This window comes from Miniopterus schreibersii, assembly GCF_964146895.1.
Source record: "Miniopterus schreibersii genome assembly, chromosome: 4".
Lineage (NCBI taxonomy): Eukaryota > Metazoa > Chordata > Mammalia > Chiroptera > Miniopteridae > Miniopterus > Miniopterus schreibersii.
Genome location: NC_138105.1, coordinates 83121184 through 83144538, shown reverse-complemented (window position 1 = coordinate 83144538; position 23355 = coordinate 83121184). Strand labels below are relative to the sequence as shown.

General features: G+C 48.5%; 1 protein-coding gene across 2 annotated transcripts in view; it reads left to right on the top strand.

The window, feature by feature from the left end:
• GLRA1 (glycine receptor alpha 1) overlaps positions 1 to 23355 on the top strand; it is a gene marked incomplete at both ends in the record, with an annotated part of 64149 nt that overhangs the window by 27333 nt on the left and 13461 nt on the right. For both annotated transcript variants that reach the window (XM_081133869.1, XM_081133868.1), the window contains 5 exons: positions 2161 to 2288; positions 7617 to 7684; positions 18926 to 19149; positions 21786 to 21868; positions 23037 to 23174. In XM_081133869.1, coding sequence (XP_080989995.1) covers positions 2161 to 2288; positions 7617 to 7684; positions 18926 to 19149; positions 21786 to 21868; positions 23037 to 23174 — 641 coding nt within the window. The remainder of the gene's footprint in view (positions 1 to 2160; positions 2289 to 7616; positions 7685 to 18925; positions 19150 to 21785; positions 21869 to 23036; positions 23175 to 23355) is intronic.

The window sequence follows — 23355 nt, the reverse complement described above, 5'->3', positions numbered from 1 at the left end:
AGAGGTTAAGTAACTTCCCCAAGGTCACACAGCTAGTATGCGACAGCCTTGGTTCCAAATCACCCGTTCTTTTCACTCTTTTTGCACTATTCCATTTTACATCTCACACGCATTTCAGAAACACACACATGCGACATACACACCACATGCATACACCCACAAAGGCACCTTACACGTTCACACCCTATGCCCTGCATATACATACACACACATACACACACACAAATGTCCATACTAAATGTCACGTTTCACAGCACACTTCCCATGAACCCAGCTATTCGCATTTTTGCACATACGAAGCTGTGGAACAGGACCCACTATGCATCCACAAACACCCCCATGCACACCCTGACCCCCATAAATCCATACACATCCACCCACCTGTACACACAAAAAGTGCATGCAATCACACCTGGGAGCCTACCCACTTCACACAAACTCGCAAACATCCACAGTCACACACATAAAAAGTCAAATGCCTTTACCCCTTGTCCTGTCAATCAAAACTAGCTCCCCGGTCTATGAATAATGGACCTTTGGATGATTAAGCATGAGCGTCTACATAATCCTAGGATACTTTCGTAACCGTCAGAGGCATACCAGGCTGCCTTCAGGATTTTTTCATTAGTAGGGATGATAGCCTAATTATTTTTAAATTGTTGACCCATATTTGCATATTTACAAATACCCTGCTCGCCAGGACATTTGATTAAAGTAGCAAATTATTCATTCATTCATTCACTGTGCGACTGCTGAGCACCAATTATGTTTGAAACACCGTGGCAGACACAGTAGGAGACTAACGGAGCAAACAAACAATAAGTAAAAGCACCATGACTCCTGGTCCTAAAACACGAACACAAGTAACTCTATTGCGAGGCAGCATGGCCAGGCCCTGCTGAGCAAAGGGTGCGAGAGGAGGGGGCCACGGAGACAAGATGGCTGGGAGGCTTCCAGCCCAGAGCGGGAGCTGTGGGTGCGGCTGGGGAAGCTGCGGTCTGGAGAAGCACGTTGGGGAAGGAAGCGGGGCACTCGGCGTGGGAGAGGAATCTGAGGCACAGGCAGGGCATCTAGGTGGACACGGCCTGCAGGTGTCTGCAAATGAGGAAAGGGGCTCCAGGGAGAAGCTGGAGCGGAAACAGATTTGAGAGTTGTCCATTAGAGGTGATCACTTAACCAGTTACGACCGATGAGACCAGAAAAGGAGCCGAGGTGACGATCAAGAGGGTGGAGAGCGAATCCTCGGGGAACACAGTGTCCTACTTGGCAACACACAGGCCACATCTCTACGCGTGCACTTCCTCACTTCCCCGAGTCCCGTCTCAGGACTAGAAAAGCTCAGCTGCACAAACGATTGCTCCTCAGGCCTTCAGCCTCCAATTCTGACTCCTCTAGAAACCTGCGTGCCTTTGACTGAGCGGGGCAGCGGGAGGGCCGCTGTTCTTAGACATCAGTAGTTCATGCTGTGGCACAAATAAGAACCTGACACCACCTTATCGAGTGGGAACGGGGGTGGGTCCTTCCACCAGCTGTGCCCCCATTTCCCCAACTGAGCATTTTCTAAAGCGTGTGTTTCATGAGATAGTAGTCCCACAAGCACAGCATCTAAGCTTGTTAAAGGTTCTGAGAAGACCTCGGGTAAAAACGCCTGATTAAATTTGTGTTCCCGAATGCATCCAACTTGGGCAACTTTTCTTTTTTTTTTTTAATTAGTGACATTCTGAAGAAAAACTTTGGGGAAAGCCTGGACTACTTGATCTCTAAGATGCTTTCCGGCCGCGCTGTTCCGTGGACCTATGGGGGTGCAGGCACTCAAAACACAGGGCTGGGCCTTGCGGGGGGTTAACCCTCCACTCCCCTCTCCCGGGGAGACCAGCAGCCAAGTGCGATTGCTCTAATCCTCGGAGATGCCGCCTTAGAAGAGGCGGCAGCTTCCCGGCAGCAATCAGACACTCGGCTGCCTGCCAGGCCCCCGCGCTGGCTGATATTTGGGCTGGATAAACAATTTAGCCTGGGCCTTACCTCATTAGGGACCCGTATTACCTATTTCTCAGGCTAACAATGCTCTAGTGGTTCTGCAAGAGCTGGGCAAGGCTGAGATCTGACCGCTGCGTGAGAAAGGGCCTCGTTAACCCTCTGCCTTCCTCTCTCCCTCCGTAGCCTCGCTGCTTCTAAGGAGGCTGACGCCGCTCGCTCCGCCCCCAAGCCGATGTCGCCCTCGGACTTCCTGGACAAGCTCATGGGGAGAACCTCTGGATATGATGCCAGGATCAGGCCCAATTTCAAAGGTAGAGAAATCTTTCCTTCCAGATCCCCAGGACCTTTCCTAGATTAAGAAGCAAGCAGCACGGTCCTGGATGTAGGTGGTAAATACGTGGAAGGAACCCCAGACTCTCGCCTCTGTCCTAGGCAGACACGGTTCATCAGTTCAGTCTGCTCCCCACCAACCCCAACCAAACCAAGCTCAGGCTCCAGCTCAACAGTACCTCTCGCTGCCAGGAGTCAGCGTATGAATTAAAAGCTATTTGCTACCTCTGGTGTAACGGACACACAGACAAACGTGGAACGTAAAGAAACAGGGTCAAGGTGGGGTTCAATGCAAACTGACTCTGAACTCTGATGACCCTCTTCCTTTCTCTGGGCCTCAGTTTCCTCACCTCTGTAGTGATAAAGTTGGCTATATCTGTGGTCTTTAAACTTCATGGAAGCTCTGGGGCTTCCACCACATGTCCCAAAAGGGAGAAGCAGAGAACACAATAAGCAAACCCACCCCTGCTTCTCCTCCAAGCAGCTCCCCTATTTGTTTTAGATAAGAGGCTTCCAACTCAAATTCATCTCCTGAAAGGTTCCTGGAGATTAACAAATAATTTTTTAAACTTTCTAGTCTAAGTCAGAGTCATAATTTCAAATGCCTACAGGAATTAGGTGGGTAACTTAAATGAGTGAGGGGAGCCAAGAGTAAGGCAACAGGGAGTGGTGGAGACTCTGGAGAGGCAGAGGTGCAGGCCCTCTAAAGGGGACAGCCTCTCCTTAGCCCCAGCCCATAGTTGCCCACAGGAATGTGGGTCCCATGTTGCTAGACCATCCAGTATTCCAAAGAGAGCCAGGAATCAAGATTTATGCAAAATTTCCTGATTCCTAAAATATGTACATTCAAACAGAACATGTTTGTGAGCTATATATGCCTTGTAGGTAACCAGTTTACAAACCCTCACCAAAGTGACCTGGTTTCTTTTAGCTCTCGCAGTTGTATGAGATCTCAACACCAATAACAAGAGGGGACCAGTTCCCTTTGATGCCTTAAGAGTCTGTAACCACCTTGAGCTGCTGAGCAGAATTCTGCAGGTGTGGTCTTTAGGACTCCCTGGGAGCCTGTGCACTCTGGCCTTCCTCCCAGCACCCTTGCAAAAATCTTATTTTAAGCACCCTCTGTCAGCCTCCTAGTCAATTTTGATTCCACATGCCCTTCCTCACTGTTCCTTTTGGCTCAAGTCCAAAGCCAAACAAGGGCTGTGACAGCTGGTAACGACTTCCTCATGCTTGCTCACTTTACCCCCATTGTCAGTGCTCTGCAAGTAGAAAACAGTCTGGGGCATGTACTGAGGTTCATTTGCCCTATTTACCTCAAGGCTCCTTCGCTCCCCCAGCACCTTGCTCCTGAGGCCACATCTTCCAGCACCGTTAGCATAACCTTGGTCCCCTTGAGGACAGCTAAGTCAGGACCAAGGTCACCCTCATAGCACTGGGCCCAAGCCCTTCACCAAGGTCTCAATCTCATACACCCACGCAGATGTGGCACATGAGTGAAGCAGGATGGAGATGAGAAAATTTGAGAGCGTGGGGCTAGTCTACCAGCAGCCACGTCTCAGCTCTGCAGCAGCTGCCCGCAGGCCCCAAGCCAGCAGGCCTTCCAAGATAAGACTTGAGTCTGGAGTTTTGTGAAGTCTTCCAAGTTGGCAGCTAAATCACACCTTTTAGAAACACCGTTGGCCAAATCAAACACATTCGAGAACCGACCACCGGGTTGCAGCCCCACCCTGTCCCCAAACCAGGTTGCATCCAGTTTTAGGAGTTCCAGCCCCTGCGCCCCTGCAGGGCTCTCTCAGGACTCCATGCCGAGCCAGGGTCTTGCTCGCCTGAGAAAAGCGGGACTCGGTGGACCGCGCACGCAGCCAGGGTCCAGGTGCCAGCTATCCTTGGTGCATACCATTGTACACGGCACATAAGACGCCCTCAATAAACCCTTCATGAATGAATGAATGAGCAAATGAACCAACCAAGCTAAGGCTTAGAGCAGGTAAGTGACTCCCAAGTCAAGCTGTCAAGGCTATAGAGACTTTAGCCCAGCTAGTTACTCTGACTCGATTTGTTATCTAGGGCTAGTCATTTATGTATGTTTATTTGCTTATTCTCGTATTTACTGACTGACTTACTTAGCAGTGAACATCTTTAAGAAATAAAATTTCACCCAGACTGTAAGGCCTTTGAATCAGAGCCCTTCCTCTCCCCACGCTGAAAACCTTACTCCAAACGCGTGGGTCCCAAAATCTACAGAACTAGATCATCTTAGCCCTCTCCTGACCCTGCTCTGTCTCTAACCCCTTCAGTCCCCTCCAAGTAGGGCTCTAGGTGCAGCTTCCAGGAACCCCAGCCAGGGGCTGGGGAGCAAGGTTTCTCTCCTGTCCCTTGTGCTGAGGGCTGAAACCCTGGCATGAGGAGGGGACCTCCTGCCCCTGAGCCCCATGGCCCCTTCACACCTACCCAGACACGAAGATTCCCCAAAGCTTCACACAAACCACAGAGCTCCCGAGAAGGCGCCTGTGACCCAACCCAGTAGGAAGAGGCCTGCACTGTTTGAAACTCTAGTGATTAACCACCCAGCGGTTTTCTTCAAGCACCAGATATGTTGCCTGCTCCTGACTCGCCTGGCGATAAGGAAGGCAGGGAACAGTAGGCTCAGTCCACAGAACACAGTGCCAATGCAAACTGTAATAGAGCACTAAAATTGGATTCTAGAACTCCCTCTACTTACCTGATGCATGTAACCCAGAGTAAATCACCTGACGGAGCTGGGCCTCTGTTTCTGCATCTGTAAAATGATCCAGCAGGACGAGGCCCTTCTCGCTCTGATAGTCTGTATCTCCTCTAAGACTCTGTGTAGGACAATGGTTCCCGGGATCAGGGGCACAACCTGATGCAAACACATACACAAAAGCAAAATTAAACTTTAATATTTAATGAAATATATATATTATCCTGCTGCCAAAGGCAGCCAGATTGTAATTTTCTTGAGGATAATTTCATTTCAGATTTATGTCAATGAACCTCACCTCCCCATGGGGTCCTCTGGGCTGGCACCCTCTCGCATACATAAATCAGGACCTAATTTATAGGAGAGTCACAGCACCAGGCACTTGCAGGGGATGGGTGGGAAGTCTGTACATGTGGTTCAAGACACAGGCAGTAACTCTTTGGGGCATCTTAATGGTATGAGGCTAAATGAAAGAGAAACCTGGGTCTGAGCCTAAATGAAAAAGAAAAAAACCTAATGGGCCTTTGTTTAGCGCAAGTGACGAGGCAGATCTCCGCTCAGCATAAGGAAAATTTTTTAACAGACAGAGCTATCAACTGTGGAAAGGACTGCTCAAGATGAAATGCGTTCCCAGTACTGGAGGCCTTCAACCACTGAGTCTTCAAGCACTGAGCTTTGAACGGGTAGCTGGTCTATAGCAGTGGTTCCTACACCTGGCTGTGCACAAGAATTACCCAGGGAGCTCGATACAATATAGATTCTGGGCTAATCTCCAGAGATTTGGGTTCACTAGGCCAAGGAATCTGCGGTTAACTAGTTCTCCAGGTGATTCTACTGCAGGCAGCCCTACCTGCACATCAGTTTAGGTGACCTTTAAGAAACCTTCCAGCCCTGAAATCCTATAACCCTGTAGTTTGAATGAATAGCTTCCACAAGGGAATTCCAAACCACTGGAGTTTAGAGTGACTGCCCAGATCAAGAGCTACTCTCCCAGATTGATGGGGAAACTGCGACCCAGAGCAAGGAAGGGGCGTGCCTGGGGTGAAGCAGCCAATGAGTGCTGAAGCTGTGTCCAAAGCCCAGGGATCCTGGCACTACCCTGGAGGGAAAACCTGGATTCTCACCACGAGACTGAGTCCCACCCTATACACCAAGATTTCTGAAAAGAAGGAAATCTTGGCAAAGTTTGGGTGAAATGAGCGGGCTACTTTTGCAAGAGGGACACAGAAAATTTGATAACAGGACACAAGGATATCTGCCTCCTTACTTCCACGATCAGAAAACTTGGGTGCGAGTCCTGGCTCTACCACTTGCTGGCTAAATAAGCCCAGGTGGGTTGCTAAGACTCCCTGTGCTCCACCTGAACAGCAGGGACAGTAACTTTGCCTTGCCTACCCCAGGACCTCATGGAGATCAACAAGAAAGTGAACCTCGAAGTTTTCAGATTACACATTTCAATCTTCATGTGCATGACCTATTATTATCCAAGTCTTACCCACCTTCAAGGTCAGCTCAAGGTCATCGCCTTCACGAGATCTTCCCTAATAATTCACTCTCCAGGACTTCTCTTGTACCTGGGCTCCTACTGTGTGTATCCCTCTTACCCATGGTCTCACATTCCTCTCTGGTGGCTTAGGCTGGTCCTTTCATCAGATGTAGAAGTCCAGTGCTTAAAATCCACTGTGTGACCTTGAGCATGCCACTTCCTTTCTCTGAACCTCTTTTTCACAAGGACAACCATTAGGACAGCCAGTTTCGGAATTAAATAAATCTGAATTCAAACCCTGCTTGTCCTTTTACTGCTGCGTGGCTGAGGACCATGACCTCGCTGAGCCTCCGTTTCCTCATCGGTAGAAGGGAGGCAATAGCCATGCCTCCTCGCGGAGTCGTTGAGGGGACGGAATGAGGTCACATTAGTAAAGCTCTCAGCCCAGCAGCACTCCCTGTAATGCTCAGTAAACGCTAACTGCCATCATTATCAGCATAAAATGAAGATATTTAGCGTCCACTAGACGGAGGACCCTCTAGCAACAGGGTTCCAAAGAGCAAACATTCCTCCCCGTCTCTCCTCTCTGCGGTGGGGTTCAAAAGCCTGCCGGAAAGCACTTAGCAAAGACCCACGGGCTTCCCTTGCGGGTCCCTGGGGATTCCTCGGCTGGCAACTCCCATTGACGCCCTCCTGGGCAATCATAGCTGGTTCAGGAGTTCAAGGCAAGGGACTGGCTGTTCCTTGTGATTCCCGAGATGGCCTCCAACTGTTGTAGACATAAATACATTTCAGCCACAAATTAGAAGGTGGCCGGTGGGGTTTGGGGAAGGGATTTCAGCCATATGGCAGGATGGCGAAGCATCCCGGGTTCAGGAAAGTGCATCTGGGCTCAGACTCCGGCGCTCGCTCGGGGGCCAGGGAATCCGGCAGAGCACTGTGGCCGGAGTCCCGATGGATGCTGGGGGTGGGGTGGAGAGCGAGCCAGGGGCTCCCTGCCAAGGGGTGTGCACCCTGAAGTCAGGGTTCCGGGAGCGGGGCCTAGCCTGCGGGTTTCTTGCAGCCTGGAGCTCAGCAGGGATCTCTCTTGCTTGGCAGGTCCCCCGGTGAACGTGAGCTGCAACATTTTCATCAACAGCTTCGGTTCCATCGCTGAGACAACTATGGTGAGTGAGTGAAAACACACGCTGCTGTCCCCCGCTGGGTGTGTCTCTCTCCCTGAAATACTTCCCCTCTGCGTCAATCTTCTCAAGGAGGTGGGGAAGCTGGTGTTTCCCGGTCTCCGGTGGTACAGCAGTTGGGCATTATGACTGTCCTATTCAGTGCTTTAGGTGAGGACATCTGAAAATAGCCAAAGAGCCAGCAGGGCCTGCATGTGCCAAACACCCAGGATTAAAAAAACAAAATCATACCAACGGGCTAAAGCTTTAGATGAAAAAAAAAAAATGAAAAGACGTGCTTATAAGATTCAAATTCAACTGTGGAATAGCAGAAGACTGGGTGAAGGAACTGAAATGTATATTGGGCTGATTCTACTCTACTCTCTACTTTTGTACATATTTTAAAAGTCCTATAGTAAAAAGTTAAAAATAAATCAGTTACACTAGGAAAAAAAAAGGCTAGAAGGAAAAATACTAAAATGTTAATAGCAATTATGCCTGTATCATAGACTGATGGGTGATTTTTATTTTCTTCTTTAAGCATTTCTGTATTTTTCAAATTTCTACAAGGAGTAAATATTACATTAGTAATCAATAAATACATGATACATTAATTTTTTTATCAGTCCTTGAAAACAAAAATAATCAATTGTACTTGTTTTGAAGGGAGTGATTTTGCTTGTGAGAAAATCATTAAAGCCACTTAGAGCCGTCTCTTTATGCCCTGGCTGTGTGGCTCAGGTGGTTGGAGCATCATTTCACATCAATGTTTCTTTCTCTTTCTCTCTCCCTCCCACCTCTCTTTCTAAAAATCAATAAACCCATCCTGCCCCTCAGGGTGTGGCTCAGCGGTTGAGCCTCGACCTAGGATCCAGGTGATGGGGTCCGATTCCCAGTCAGGGCACATGCCGGGGTTGAGGGCTCCATCCCCAGTGGGGGGCGTGCAGGAGGCAGCCGATCAACGACTCTCTCATCATTGATGTTTCTCTCTCTCTCCCTCTCCCTTCCTCTCTCTGAAATCAATAAAGATATATTTTAAAAAGAAAATAAAATAAACACATCCTTGGGTGAGGATTTAAATAAATAAATAAGTCATCTCTTTAGAGCAGAGGAGGCAGCAGCCAGTCACCAAGTCCTAGAGCGGGTACCTCCTTGAAGTCCTCTAAACCATCCATTTCTGGGCATCCACCAGTCCCCAGGCTAGTTCAGGCTTCCAGCGAGGCCTGTTCACATCACTGCAAAGGGTTCTCAGCTTCCATCTTGCCCGCTCAGTCCATTCCTTCTCACATAGTGATCTTTCAAAAGCACAAACTAAGCACCCCACCCCCTTGCGGCCACCCCCCCCAGGCTGCCCCCTCGGCTTCCGCACTGAGCTCAGGCTCCTGTGCAAAGCTGAGAAGGCCCTTCATGGCTCTGCCCTGCCTCGCCTCGCCCCTCTCACCGCCCACTCAGGAGAGAGGGAAACGGTTAGGGTTCGCACAAGGGGCGCCCTCTGGTTTACAGCTGCTGTTGATGCTGTGGAAGCCTCTGCCTAGGGCACCCACTCCAGCCTCCTCTCCCTTGGCATCTCCTCCTATTCCCATTTACGTTTCTGCTTAGAGTTACCTCTGCAGGAAGCCTTCACGCTCTAACACGTGTGTACATGTATGTAAGAGCTCCTATATGGGCTTGACCCAAGACTAGGATGGCCCCTTCTTCCCATTCTCATGGCCCATTTGACAGTTCCAATGATAGCCCTTACATGTACCACCATCACTGTCTGCTTATTTGTAATAGTAACGCAAGTGCTTTGTGGTCCAGAACCTTCTCTCCTTTCCTGTGGCAATCTCAGCAGCTAGCACAGTGATATACAAACAAGTACTCAATAATTTTTTAAAATAAATAAACCCAATCAGATATATTGTCTGTCAGTTCAAGCCATCATTTGGTCCTAAACGTTAAATTACATCAAGCCTTTCAGTCCCAGACCGACAAAAATCACGGAGCTCTGCAGGCCACGGGGCAAATGGTCCAAAATCTGTCCTTCTTCAAAGAGACCTGTCCTTTTTTTTTTTTTACTTTTTTATTGAATGTATTGGGGTGACATTGATTGATAAAATTACCTAGGTTTCAGGTGTACAATTGTATAATACACCATCTGTATATTGCATCGTGTGCTCACCACCCCAAGTCAAGTCTCCTTCCATCTCCATTTACCCCCTTTACCTTCTACTACCTCCCCCACCCCCTTCCCTCTGGCGACCACCACACTGCTGTCTGTGTCTTGATACAGCCAAGCAGACCCTACCCACATCCAAAGGAAGAAGGAGTTGCCATTTTCCAGCTTGCACATCCACAGTCCTGTGATTTTTTTTCCCCCCACCGGGTACTTAATTATCTATATGTGTTTAATTTGCTTTGTGGATGATTTAGGGGAAGAAAAAAAAACACTAAAAATCTCAGAGCTAGCAAAAAACTTAAGAACTGGTCTAAGCCAGTACTTTATTTTACAAAAAGGGAATCTGATGACTAGAGCGGTGACCTCACTTGAGCAAGGTCACAAGGTCACAGGGCATGGAATGGCTGCTCTTTGCAGCAGTCAAGGGCTCCCCTCCCTTCAGCTCTTTCCCCCCTAGATCCCACCAACCAAACCATCTGGGCCACTTTCTCAAGCCTCTTTCCTTGTCACTCAGAATATAATAGCAACAGCCACACATTAAATGCCGCTGGGTGCCAGGCGGTATGCGGGGTACTTCTGCATATACCATCTCATTTAGACCTCACAACAGCCCCCAGGAGGCAGGAATTGTTATCCCCATTTTACAGATAAGGAAACTCCACTGAACAGATATGTCTAGGCCCCAGACTTCCAGGCCAGGGCCCTGTCTCTCCAACCCTGCGAAGAGCTGGTTGAACACCCTGGGTCCCGATAATACGAATAGAGTCCCAGCGTCAGAAACTTTCCAGACTCTTTTTGCTCTTCAGGAGCAGCAGGGGTGCACAGCAGCTCTATAAACAGCTGGAGTCCCTGAGCTTGACTGTCTGCTTCCCAGAGCCTGGCCTCCTTCACCAGGCCTGAGAGCAGAGACAAGCAGCCAGCAAAGCAACAGGGTCTCTATTCTCTCCAGACCAGCGGGGGGGGGGGGGGGGGGGCCTGTGTCTGCCTGCCCTTCACCTGACCTTCCCAGGGACTCGCTTTGAGTCTAGGCAGCAAGGTGAAGGCAGAAGGCGGAACAGGAGTGAATGAGGGAGAGGCAGGAAGGGGCTCCTGATCGAGAGCAGCCCCCCTGGCGGTCTACAGGAGAAAGATCTGGAGCTAGAACCTGCAGGGAACCACCCCAGCTTGTGTGCACACACATACTTATGAGTGTGCAAAAGTGTGCACGGCAGCCTCTATGTGTCTGTGTAGTATGCATGCACATGTGTGTATTGTGGGGTTGTTTGTGCAAATGTACACGCAGGCATGTGCATATGTGTATGCTAGTTAGACATGTAATCTAGAAGAAAAATGTGTATGACCATCTATAGGTATAAGTATGTGTATTTCTAGTTATACATGTACATGTGAATGTGTGTAAGTGTGGATGTGTCCGTATCTGTTATGTATATATGTAAAAACAGGCAAACGTATTTAAGAGTGAGTGTACGTGAAGGGCACTGTTTCCATTCATGTAATTGTGTGTGGATATCTGTGAATATATAAGCGCTGAGTTAAGCATGCATCAACATGAGTCAGCATATTTATATTGTGTATATGCATGTGCATGTGAATATATGTACAAATACATGTGAATAAGTGAAGGAGGACACATGAATCATTATGTGAGTGTGAGTCTGTCTATGTACGTGTACAGGTGTACATGGGAGTGAGCACACATGGGGGCACGTATATCGCAGCAGTTCACGTGGAACTATATGTAAACAAATGAGAGAGAGAGAGCGTGAGCACGTGTGTGTCTGTGTATTGGCATCATCTAGGCATGAATCCCAGCATTTCCATTATCAGGCCATCAGCTCCGGCCTCTCTTACCAAGGGTCTGGTTAGCCTGGCACAGAGACAGGCGCACCGTGGTCAGGACCCTGGGGAAGAGTGGCAGCCTATCCACAGTATATTTACAGACAGCAAAGCTCTGGCACTTTTTTTCTAAGTATACGAGTAATAAATGAAAACAAGCTTTGTAATAAGCCCATTTTAAAAAGGTGAAAGAAATAGGAATGCACATAAGCAACCTAGTGTACATCCTACTAGGTCCTCTCCTTGGCTGCACATACATTTGTGGACACACATCTCTGTAGAAATGGGATCGTGCCAGTACAATTTGCTTTTTTACCCTTCCTCCATGTCCTGGAATCTGTCCACATCACTCCATGTAGGTCTGCCTCATTCCTAACTCTCCACACACCACCAAATTTGGAAACATAATAGGTAATCAATACTATGTTCAATACATGACAAAATTATTTTAATCCATGTTTCCAGACTTTATGGCGTACCTGTAGAATTCCATGGTCTGGACATCATTTCATGGTATTTAAACACCCTTCTTCTGATGGACCTTTAGGCTTATGCAGCTTTTCACTATTACAAATGCATATTCTTGTGTATAACTCTGCCCATTTCCTAAGGACATATTCTAAAAGTGGAACTACTTTATCAAAAAAACATGCACTTCGTTTCATTATTTTGACAGATATTATTGCCCAACTTACTTCCAAAGAAGCCTCAATAATTGACTGTCCTCACAACAGTGTTCATTTCTCTCTATCCTTGCCAGCCCAGGATATTATCATTTATTTTTTATTTTACCAGATGAGATTTTTTAAGTAGGACTTCATTGTCATTTTTAATTTTCACTCCAGATCCTTAATAAATTTGAGCATCTTTGCATATATTTACTGGGCAACTTGAATAGCATGGGTTCTTTTTTCCCATGTACTTTCTTAACCCATTTGATTTGGTTTAGTTTAGTTTTCTGTAATGTATTCAGTGGTGGTTTACTTTTCTCTGATTATATAATAATATTTCCAACATCATTCTTAAGTAGATGTTATTCCTCCACCGACATGAAATGCTTTTTCATAAACTAAGTCCCTGTATATACCTAGTCTGTTTTTAGTTTCAGTTTATTGTTCCATTGGTATTTATCTGTTTCTGCACCAATATCACACTATTTTAATTACTATGGCCTCACATTACATGTCTGTGTCTGGTAGAGACAGTCCTCTGTTGTTCCTTTACAAGGTTTCCTTGACCTTTTCAGCCCATTTCCTCTTGCACATGAACTCTAGAATCAGCTTGTGAAAGCCTGTAAAATTTGCCTCAGATTTCACAGATCAAATTTATAAATTAATTTGGGAAGATGTAACATCTTTACTATATTTTATAAACATGGTGTGTCTCTCCATTCATCTAGGTGTTCCTTTTTGCTTTTTGGTAATGTTTTAGAGTTGTTGTCTTTTAAATATATACAACTCACACGTTCCTTGTTAGGCTTGCTCCTGGATATTGTGTGGGGCTGGTTGCTATTGTGGATGAGATCCTTTTTAGTGGTTGTTTTTTTCCATGACACTGTCAGTCTTTCTACACAGCTAACGCTAGGTCACTTGCTATACTCGTGGGTTGGGGGATCCAAGAGAAAGCCTATTAAAGGTCATCCAGTTGGATGTGGCTCAGCACTCCACAGAGCTTGGTGAGCTAAAGACAAAGAGAAGGCCATGGAGAGAGCGCTCAGAAATGCCACTAGAGTCTGTTACAGGCAGAAAGAGAAATTATAGGCAGTCTTGGTAGCATCTGCTGGGTGACTCTCTCCCAACACACCACCAAGGGAGGCCTCCCCAGCATGCGGTTATGACGGCCCAGGGCTGGCTCTCCATCAGGTCAGATCAGGAAGGCTGACTCATGATGATCCAACCCGCAGAAGACTGAAGCGGGCACATAAGACTGCCAGGTCATTTTCATTTACATTGGATCTTTCCATTCTAATTGGAGGAACGCTCTTGTCCTCCACGAACGCTCTCCCTCGCCACTCTCTGAATATTAGGGAAGCCTATCAAAAGTTGCTTTTGACATACCTGGAGCTGGAGAAAAAGACAGTTTTGAAGGAAATTTCACCCAGGCCTTTTTAAAGAGAGGCCTGAGAAACCATCCTTGCCTCACCACACAAGAACCCTCTTTCCAGTGACAAAAAAGCACGTGTTCCCCCAGACAGAGTGACCCTACCCCCCAGGTGAGGCTCAATTACCAACTGCCAGGTTCCTGCTCCTCAAACCGCCCTTTCTTATACCACCAAATAAATGTCTCCCACATGTTTGTAAAATAGTTCTCTAAACAAGACACGATAAAATCAATCAAGGTTCTGCTTATTAAATTACAAGAACATGCAGGTGCTCAATCACTGAAATGGCACAGGAGTCACTGTGATGGATGCTGGGCCTCACTCAACTCCTCTACCGCACGCTCACCTCTGCTGTTAGTGTAGCTCTCGGGGAGCAACTTTATCGTCCACGTTTCCGAGTTTGTTAGAGTCTCACTTGTGCCTGAACTACCAACACTGTCCTCTTTCCTGTTTCCAGGTTAACATCCGCCCTTCAATTTGCAACCTTTGGCAACCAGTTATGACTGCACCTCACTGTTTAATATGCACATCCAAAGTTCTCCACCTGATACTGACTATAAGGATACGTATGAGCCGACCTGTCCCATGCATTCAGTGGGGCGCCAAACACTATGTCTACTCCATTTCTTTAACCCACTCATCTAGGAACTTAGTTTTTAAAAGGAGGGGGGGGTGTAGAATAGAGGCAGTATGCAATTGTCATAAGGCTGAAACTGAGCACCAGCCAGTCCTGGATTCATATCCCTGCTCTAGCTCCTACTAGCATTGGAACTTTGAGCTTAACCTCTGTCTAACCTCTCTGAGTTTGTTTCCTGCCCTATAAACCCAGAGACACGATGCATATAGAGATACAGTGCATATGAAGTTCCAGCAGGTGTTAGACGCCCAATAAAAGCAGCTGCTATTAGCATGTTCATGTAATTATTAAACTCACACTGGGCTTTAGTGATCCCCTAGAGACAAGCAAAGATGCTCAGCTCCACTGGTCCAAATCATCTACGGTTCTTTACAAATGTAGCTCTGACTGTGTGAGGTCCAAATGAGAAGGCACCAGGCAGGGTGGTGACTCAGGAGAGGTTCAAGGCACAGAGCAGGCATCCGGAGCCGAGGAGGCCATGAGTCAGGATCCAGGGAGTCAGCAGCACTGGACTTGAGTGTAGAGCAGACAGTGGGTCAAATCAGGGGTCACAGCAGGAATGAGTAGGAGCACCAGTGGACTGCTGGACCTGGGGTGAGGCTTTCTGTCCTCTGCCCTTTTGAATACTTCCCGCTCCTTGTGAGTCTCTACAAATCCATGGGTACATAGCAGCAGCCAGAGGCAGCACCTGATGGCATTGAGGTGTCATCAGACTGTCGCTCAGTGCAATTCTGGGGGATCCTGGGTAGTGTAGTCTAGTGGTTAAGTGCTTGGGCTCTGGCATTAACATCTTGGGTTCAAATCCCAATGTTACCACCCTACTGAGTCTTGCTTTGCCTCTAGGCCTTCACGTAGCAGTTCCAAGTGCCCTAAATGCTTTTCCTCTTCGGCTCAACCAAATGCGAGGTCTCCGACTCTCACCGTAAATACCGTGTCTTCCTGGAGCCTGCCCTGACCTCTACCCCCAAGTGCAGACGGGAGGCTGCCTCCTCTGCCTCCCGAGCACCCTGTGCTCTCTCCCTACCAGAGCCCTTACCTCAGCGTGGGGGAGGCATTACACCGTTGGCTCTGTGACTGCATAAATATGTCTTTCCTGTTCTCAGTATATTCTCTGGTGCCTAGAACAGTGCCTGGCACTTACTAGATGCTCAGTTCAGTGTTCTTGAAAAGGGAAACAAAACTAATAACAATTAGCTATTAGATTTGGAAGGGTTCTTAGAGACCATCTCGCCTGACTCCTTCTCTGGGGCCCAGAGAAGCAATTCGGCTTCTAACCCCTGGTCCTTTACTGATCTGCTACGTGGTCTTAGAAAATACCTTCCCCCTCTGAGTCTCAGGCTCTCCAGCTATAAAATGAGGAAAGCTCTTCCTGCTCCAACTTATTCTGGCTCTGCCTCCTGCCCCTCCTTCTGGATGCTGGTAGGTCGCAGGGGTACTGACGGGGGAGTGGGTGGGATGGCACAGGAGAAATGTAAGCTCAGGTTCACCCTTTCAAACTGTCTCCAATCCAGGTGAGGAGATAAGACACACATGGTGAGGAAGTGCTAAATTAAATGTTTCCGGCGATTCCGTTTTGCTAGGAGATCAGAAAAGGAAGCGATCGGGAAAGCCTGAGGGCACGAAGGCTCCTGCAAGAGTGAGGCTTAAGCTGAGCAGGCAGGATTTACTGGGCTGTGAGGATGAGAGGAGAGCGTCCCGGGCACGGAACCGGCTCCCCGCTCCCCTTGAGACCGCATGGACACGTGCTCGCCGAGGGTCAGCCGATGATGCAGAGCCCAGCCCTGCCACTTACTAGCTCTGGCCTTTGACAAGTTTCTCAACCCTCCTAGACCTCAGCGTCCCTTACCCTTGCTGTGGCTATCTGAATGTCTAACTTGCTGGATTTGTGACCACTAAATGTATGTGACAGTATCTAGAACAGCGCCTGGTGCCTAACAGACCATTTTAAGAAATGCCACTTTCTTTTCTTCCTTCCGGCCACCTAAACAGTCTTGACATGTCACTGGCAAGAACATCCAAACTACAGCTGGGGTTTGGGGGCTGAAGGTTTTTTCTGACCAACCATTTGTAGTCTGTTAACTCTGATACGACTTGCTCAGTGCTTCACACACACACACACACACACACACACACACACAGAGAGAGTTCATGTAAAATCCAAGGGAGAAAGCTGTTTCTAACCCCCTGATCAGATGGGGCCAGATTGGGATCTGTCTCTGTCAACAAAAAAACAAAGAATTAACACCCAGGTCTGGCCTGAAGTCCTCCCTCCACCATGGGACTTATAAGACAGAAGATTACGAAACCAAATGTCATTTTCTATGGGGCTGGAGGGAGAGGCTGCAATTAAATTATAGATCAATTCTGTAAAATTCCTTGGAACATTTATGAAGCTATTGATATTTCTGTAGGCAAACAGAATGAGGCATGTGTTGTGGGGGGGAACTCCCAGGAGAGGGAGAAGGGTTGTTTGTTTCAGTTCACCCCTGCTGATGACTGATTGAGAGTGATTAGCATTTAGAAGCGGCGCCCCAAAGGAAACCCAGCGCCATCTCATTTACAGGCGCCTTCAGGGAAAGGTCGGCAGTGGGTGCTCAGGAGTGGAGCTCAGGTCTTGAAGGAGAGCATTTAAAGTTGGATCTGAGCTGAGGTTATTCATCTCGGAGGACTTTAAACTCTTTTGGGAATCCAGCAGACAGAACTCTGCTCTTGTGCCTGGGAAAACACAGATATACCCCAAATTCTATTTGAGGTGTCAAGATATTCGTGGAACCCAGGTTTAGAATGCCTCTCTAACAAAAATTTTAAACTTTTCTTTGCAACTGTTTCTTAATTCATTACCCACTTTCCGGCCTTGGAGACCTACCCATACCACTAATTGCTTCTCAGATTGTGAATGGAAACTAAGGACTCTTTCAGGTCCTCTGGGACCAGCTGAACCCCTCACTAGAAGTCAGGGCTTGGGTTCCAGAACCAGCCCTGCTCTGCCTTTCCAGAGACACGCTGGCCCTCTCAGTTCTGTCTGCACTTAAATTTCTCCAACTGGAAAATAGGAGGGGGAGGAGTTTTGGCTAAGAAAGCAATTCTTGAGCTATGTTCTGTGGAAGACATGCGTCATGAACAAAAGAAGAGTTCTACAGCCAAAAAAGTCAGGACAGTATTGCATATTCTAGTCCCCTCTTGGAGAGACACACAGTTCATTAGCATATTGAACTGACTTCTGAGAAACCCTACAATAAAGAAATCTGTTGTTCTTGGTTTAGTCGAACATTTAATTGCTTTGATCTGTGCATTTTTATCAGAGAAGCGTTTTACTTGGCACTGAGTTTAGAACCTGGTAATTGTGGCTCTCCACCTAGTAATCCTCCCCCAACAAATCAACACACAATATAGAAGGTTACGGAAGGTTGGTGTTAAAACAGAGTGGCGGGACCCGGCTGGAGTGGCTCAGTTGGTTGGGCGTCATCTTGTGCACCAAGAGGTCTCTGGTTCAATTCCCAGTCAGGGCACATGGCCAGGTTGCAGGCTTGATCCCCGGAAAGGAACATGCAGGAGCCCATCGGTGTTTCTCTCTCATATCAATGTTTCTCTCTCTCTCCCTCCCTCTCTCCCTCTAAAAAGTCAATAAAAACATAATTAAAAAAAAAAAAAAACACACTGATGGAGAGATCAGATTATTAAAAAAACAAAACACAAACAGAGTGGGGGGAACCCTAGGACCAGCAGGAACACTAGAATTCTTTTGCTCACCTTTCTTTCACTGGTTGGGAATTGTTCTCTGTAGGCAAAATAGTTTGAATGCCCAGGCAACAGCTTCTAGTCTGTCCTCTTGGCCCTTCAATCTGTCTAGACTAGTGGCTCTCAAACCAGAGTGCAGTGAGAATTACTGCAATGACGGGGTTGATGATAAAAGGGCAACTTCAACTTTATCTGTAATGTACTATCTCTCTTATCTAAAAAACAATGTTAACAGGATGAAAACAGGCATTTATTACATCTGCCTGAACTTTTTATTTTTTTTAACTTTATAAGAGAAAGAATAACATTTAAATAGTCTCAGTTCAGAGTTGAATATACTCAATGGGGCAATTAGAGAATGTTCTGGGATAATTATGACTCCTATGGTTTTTGCCCAATGCACAGATTTTTTCTTTTAATATGTTTTTTATTGATTTCAGTGGGAGAGAGAGAGATAGAAACATCAGTGATGAGAGAGAGTCATTGATCGGCTGCCTCCTGCACGTCCCCTACTGGGGATCAAGCCCGCAACCCGGGCACGTGCCCTGGCTAGGAATCAAACCACCATCTCCTGGTTCATGGTTGACACTCAACCACTGGGCCACACCGGCAGGGCGATGCACAGACTTCTATGTCTGACTCCCGCATAAGCTGCACCCACACTTTAACAATATCCTCCAGCAGGCTTTGGGGACACTGACAGAGAGCACCTGGGCCTCCGAGGGTTGGCACCTCAGGGCTTAACCGTGGCCCTGCCCCCTTGTCTCCCGGATGCAGGACTACAGAGTCAACATCTTCCTGCGGCAGCAGTGGAACGACCCCCGGCTGGCCTACAACGAGTACCCCGATGACTCTCTGGACCTGGACCCGTCCATGTTGGACTCCATCTGGAAACCCGACCTGTTCTTTGCCAACGAGAAGGGGGCCCACTTCCACGAGATCACCACGGACAACAAACTGCTGAGGATCTCCCGGAACGGGAACGTGCTCTACAGCATCAGGTGAGTTCCGCAGAAGCCCGGCCCCTGCACCCCCAGAGCGCGCCTTGTCCCGTCGCCGTCTGGGAGCAGACGCTAAGGGGACGGGTCAAACACAGGTGAATGGGCCCTGGCAACCGGGCGCCTCTGCCAGGCAGGCGGGGGCTCCGTAACTCACACTCGGCAAATGAGAAGGGCCGTCCTAGCAGCAAGCGGTTTATCCTAACCAGGGAGATCAAGGAAGCATCGGGGGAAGGTGGGGTTAACGTTAGGCCCCTGCGCTCGCCCAGAACTTCAATAAAACAAGACGGAAAAAGGATCCAAAGGCAGCGGTCAGCAGCAGGAGCGTGCAGCACGCAAGGTGAGCGAGCTGTGGAGAGCCGTGGACAGCGCGGCGCTGCAGAACACCACAGTGCTTACGCTTCCGTATTTGTGAAGAGGGGTGGTCTCATGTTAAGTGTTCTTATCATAACTTTTAAAAACAGCAGGAGCAAAGGCACAGAACCTGAAAAATTCCAGCAACCTCACCGTAGGTGGGCCTGCCGGGTGAATGGTCCCGCTCGCAGGTGTCAGTCAGGGCTGCTCTCTCCCTTCAAGAAATGCTTCCCATCCTCCACACCTTGCATTGAGTCTAAGCAGCTGGGTCCCCTCTTCCCAGCTTCCTGCAGATACTGGTGAGAGGGCAAACTTTCAGTCTCCTGCTACCCTCCCCACCTAATTCCCAATCTTTGCCCCCAAGGCATGAAGAAAATGACCAATGTCTGAGTGAGTTTTACAACGCACCATTCGCTGAAATGTACTTACTAGGCTGGGAACTTCAAATGGATGATGTCTAGTCCTCCCGACAACCCCATGAAGTAGGTTTTGTTATGCCCATTTTGCAGATTAGACAAGTGAGGATCTGAAAGTTTGAGTAACTTACCAAAGTTCCCACAGCTAATCTGATGTCCGCTCAGAACCTTGAATAGCAGGGGCATGGCATTCAGTGGGCACTCAAATATTTGATGAGTAAATGAAAATGTTTTTATTTGAAAGAGTTTAAAGGGAGCACTGGTCCTAAATGACTCCGACTCCCCCTCCAGCTCCTCAGGGGAATAAATCTTTTTATTTCCATTAGGAAATGAGCTTTAAAGGTCCAGGCCCCTAGGAGAAGCTGCACAGATATAACTGAGGAGCGGACTGGCTGGGGAGAGGGGACTGAGAAATCTCTGCAGGGAAAGCAGGCTGGGAGGAGCCGGAGGTAGATGTCGCCTTCCTCACCTGGGAGCCAACCCCATGCAGTGCACACCCAGGAAGTGGCCACCAAGGCCCTGGCTGGCTGGCGGCTAGGGAGGGGTCACCCAGCCTGGATTTTGCTGCCGCCAGGCTAGTTTCATGTCTCTGGGAAGCCAAGCCCCAGTATAGCATGACAAAAGGACAAATCAGCAGAAAGTGATATTCCCAAGGTCATTCAACCTCAGGAAATTAACCCAGTGTGACAGCTGCCCCACTTTGGAGCTTTTATCTTCAGAAATCAACTGCATTCCCCTCCCCCCTCTGCTCCCCCCTCTCCATCTTCCCCTCCCTTTCCCTTTGCTGTTCCCCTTCTTGCTTCTACTTCTACATCCGGAGCTGTGGGTGTGAGCTGGAGGGAGGGGGTTCATATAGGGCCTGGTGCCTCACCATGTGCAGCCAAGGTGCTGGCACTAAGGGCCACCAGATCACCACCAACTCAGTGCCTTTCAGGACAGCAGTGCTGGGACGCCTGCCAGCCAGCACCTGAGCTCAGCAGCCCAGGGCTGGGAGACTATTTTAAATTCTGCCTGAGCCATCGGCTTGCCGTGTGACCTTACACAAGTCCCTGCCTATCCTCCTCACCTCAGTTTTCTCACCTGTCAAATGAGGGAGTTGGCCCAATGATCTAAAGCTCTGAGAGTCTTTCTTCTCCGTTCCCTGCAGCAGGTGCTCAGGTGTTGGCAAAGCTTTCAAGCTGAAGCCTGTACTCCAGCCGGAACTGCAGACCTCGGGTTCTGTTAAGGGGGCTTTCTCTGGGTCTGAGCCGCAGCCCTCTGCAGGGGTTGAACAACCCAAAATAAACAGCTAGCCCAGAAGCTGGGGGTGCCCACCACTTCCCAGCTGACCCCAGCAGGAACCCACAGGTGTGAGCCAGCTGTGTTTGGACATCAGCTGTGTCTGAAGACCTTTTGAAAAAAATCTGATGAGCCCAGGGTATGAAGGGAGGCAGCCAGAAGCCATGCACAGCACCTGCTGCCAGGGCACCTGGGGATGCCTGAGGCCGGGTGCTGCTCAACGGAACATTCAGGCTCTGGCCCTGCCTGAGTCCTCTGCAGAAGAGGAGGGATGGGGGCAGCCCCTGGCCTCCAGGTCTTCGGGCACCTTGCTAAAGGCAAGCCTCTAGGAGCCAGACAGACTCCTAAGAAACACAGAAGTTCCACTGGCTCTTTGTGAACTTAAGCAGCCTCCTTTATCTCTCTGAGCCTCCATTTACACACCAAAAGTATGGGAACTATACATATATTGGTTCAAAAAAAAGCACTAGTTCCCTGACCTCCTTGACTCCTTGACCCCTCCAGTTAGCTGGTTTCTGGTAGTAATAAGAATGGAGGCACAGCTTCCCTGCTCTGTGGACCCAGCATCATTCCACCCCCTTCTCTTCCCAGAATCACCCTGACGCTGGCCTGCCCCATGGACTTGAAGAATTTCCCCATGGATGTCCAGACGTGCATCATGCAACTGGAAAGCTGTGAGTCCCTTACATGAAGCCTCTAGAAAGAAGCAGACTCGAGTCCCCTTTACCCACAGGACTGGCAGAAATCCCCACACAGCTGCTCCTAACTGCTGGACCCCGGGAGATTACTGTAATAGCTCAAAGGACCAGATGAGGGGCTTGGCTCTTAGAAAATGTGTTAGACATATAACTGCCCTTCCACTGTCTGACAGGCCCAGCTCTGGAGCCAGCAGTGTTCTCCAAAGAGGCACTGTTCCATGTCCCTTGGGAACATGCTCTCCGGGGATGAAGGGGAAATAGCTGGAATAAGTCATTGAACTTGCAGGAATGTTCACTCCAGCAGGGGAGACAGATGACTGGCTAACACAGGGCAGTGGGTGGTAATTGTTCTAGTAGAAGGAGGAAACAGGGCAGAAAGCAGGCTTCCTTCGGATTGAGAGGGAGAGACAGGATTGGAGAAGGCTTTATGGAAATCAGTGCACCAGGGTTTTAACAGATGGGGTAGGTAGCAGGATCCTTTGACTGTAAACCCAGAGAGCAATTGGATGAGTCTTAAAAACAATAATTAAATGGAAGGACATGGAGGTTCCTCGTGCACTTGTAGGAAAAACCAAAAGCACAGAAACCGGGGTGGAGCATTTAGGCGGCAGGAACTGATGGGCCATCCCCTTGGAGCACCACCTCTGAAGGGAACCAGCACCAGCCAACACTGAACATTTTGTGACTTCACCCAAGAGTCAAAGTCCTGGGGCAGAGAGTCTGATTGGTCTAGCTGAGTCACCATCTCACACTTTGGTCCCACATGACAGTCCCACCACAAAAGCTTACCATAGAGTCACTCCCGAGGAAAGTCTGCTATGAACAAAAGAGGGAGCTTGCAAGGATGGTGTACAGGCACAAATAGCAGATATCAACTGAACTTGACCATGGAGGTGAGGGGAAGGAGCAACAGGCCAAGCTAAGGTAGGATGCTGGAGTGGTAGGAAGAGAGGGAGAAGGGTTGTGGGGAAAATGTAAACAATTAAACCAGTTTTAACCTGCTTTGGCAGGGGGCGGGGGGAGCGACATGGTATCATGAGTTCCCTCGAGTGTCTGGTGCCTCTTTCTAACCCTAACCTACCCTGACATGGCTCAAATAAGTGCTTCTGGGTGGTGACTGCTCCTTCTTCTGACCCTATCCCAGTTGGATACACCATGAATGACCTCATCTTTGAGTGGCAGGAGCAGGGAGCTGTGCAGGTGGCAGATGGCCTAACTCTGCCCCAGTTTATCCTGAAGGAAGAGAAGGACTTGAGATACTGCACCAAGCATTACAACACAGGTAGGTGCGAGAGGCCCCCCTCCACAGGTGTCACCCCCCCTAACAGGGCCAGAGATCATCTCAAACACTCATTCAATCATTGCATCAACATGATGGACATAGCTCTGTATTTATTACTAGTGGTTAAGAAAATATCCTTTGAAACCCAAAAGTTGCAGCGACACTTTCTTCCTATGAGTCC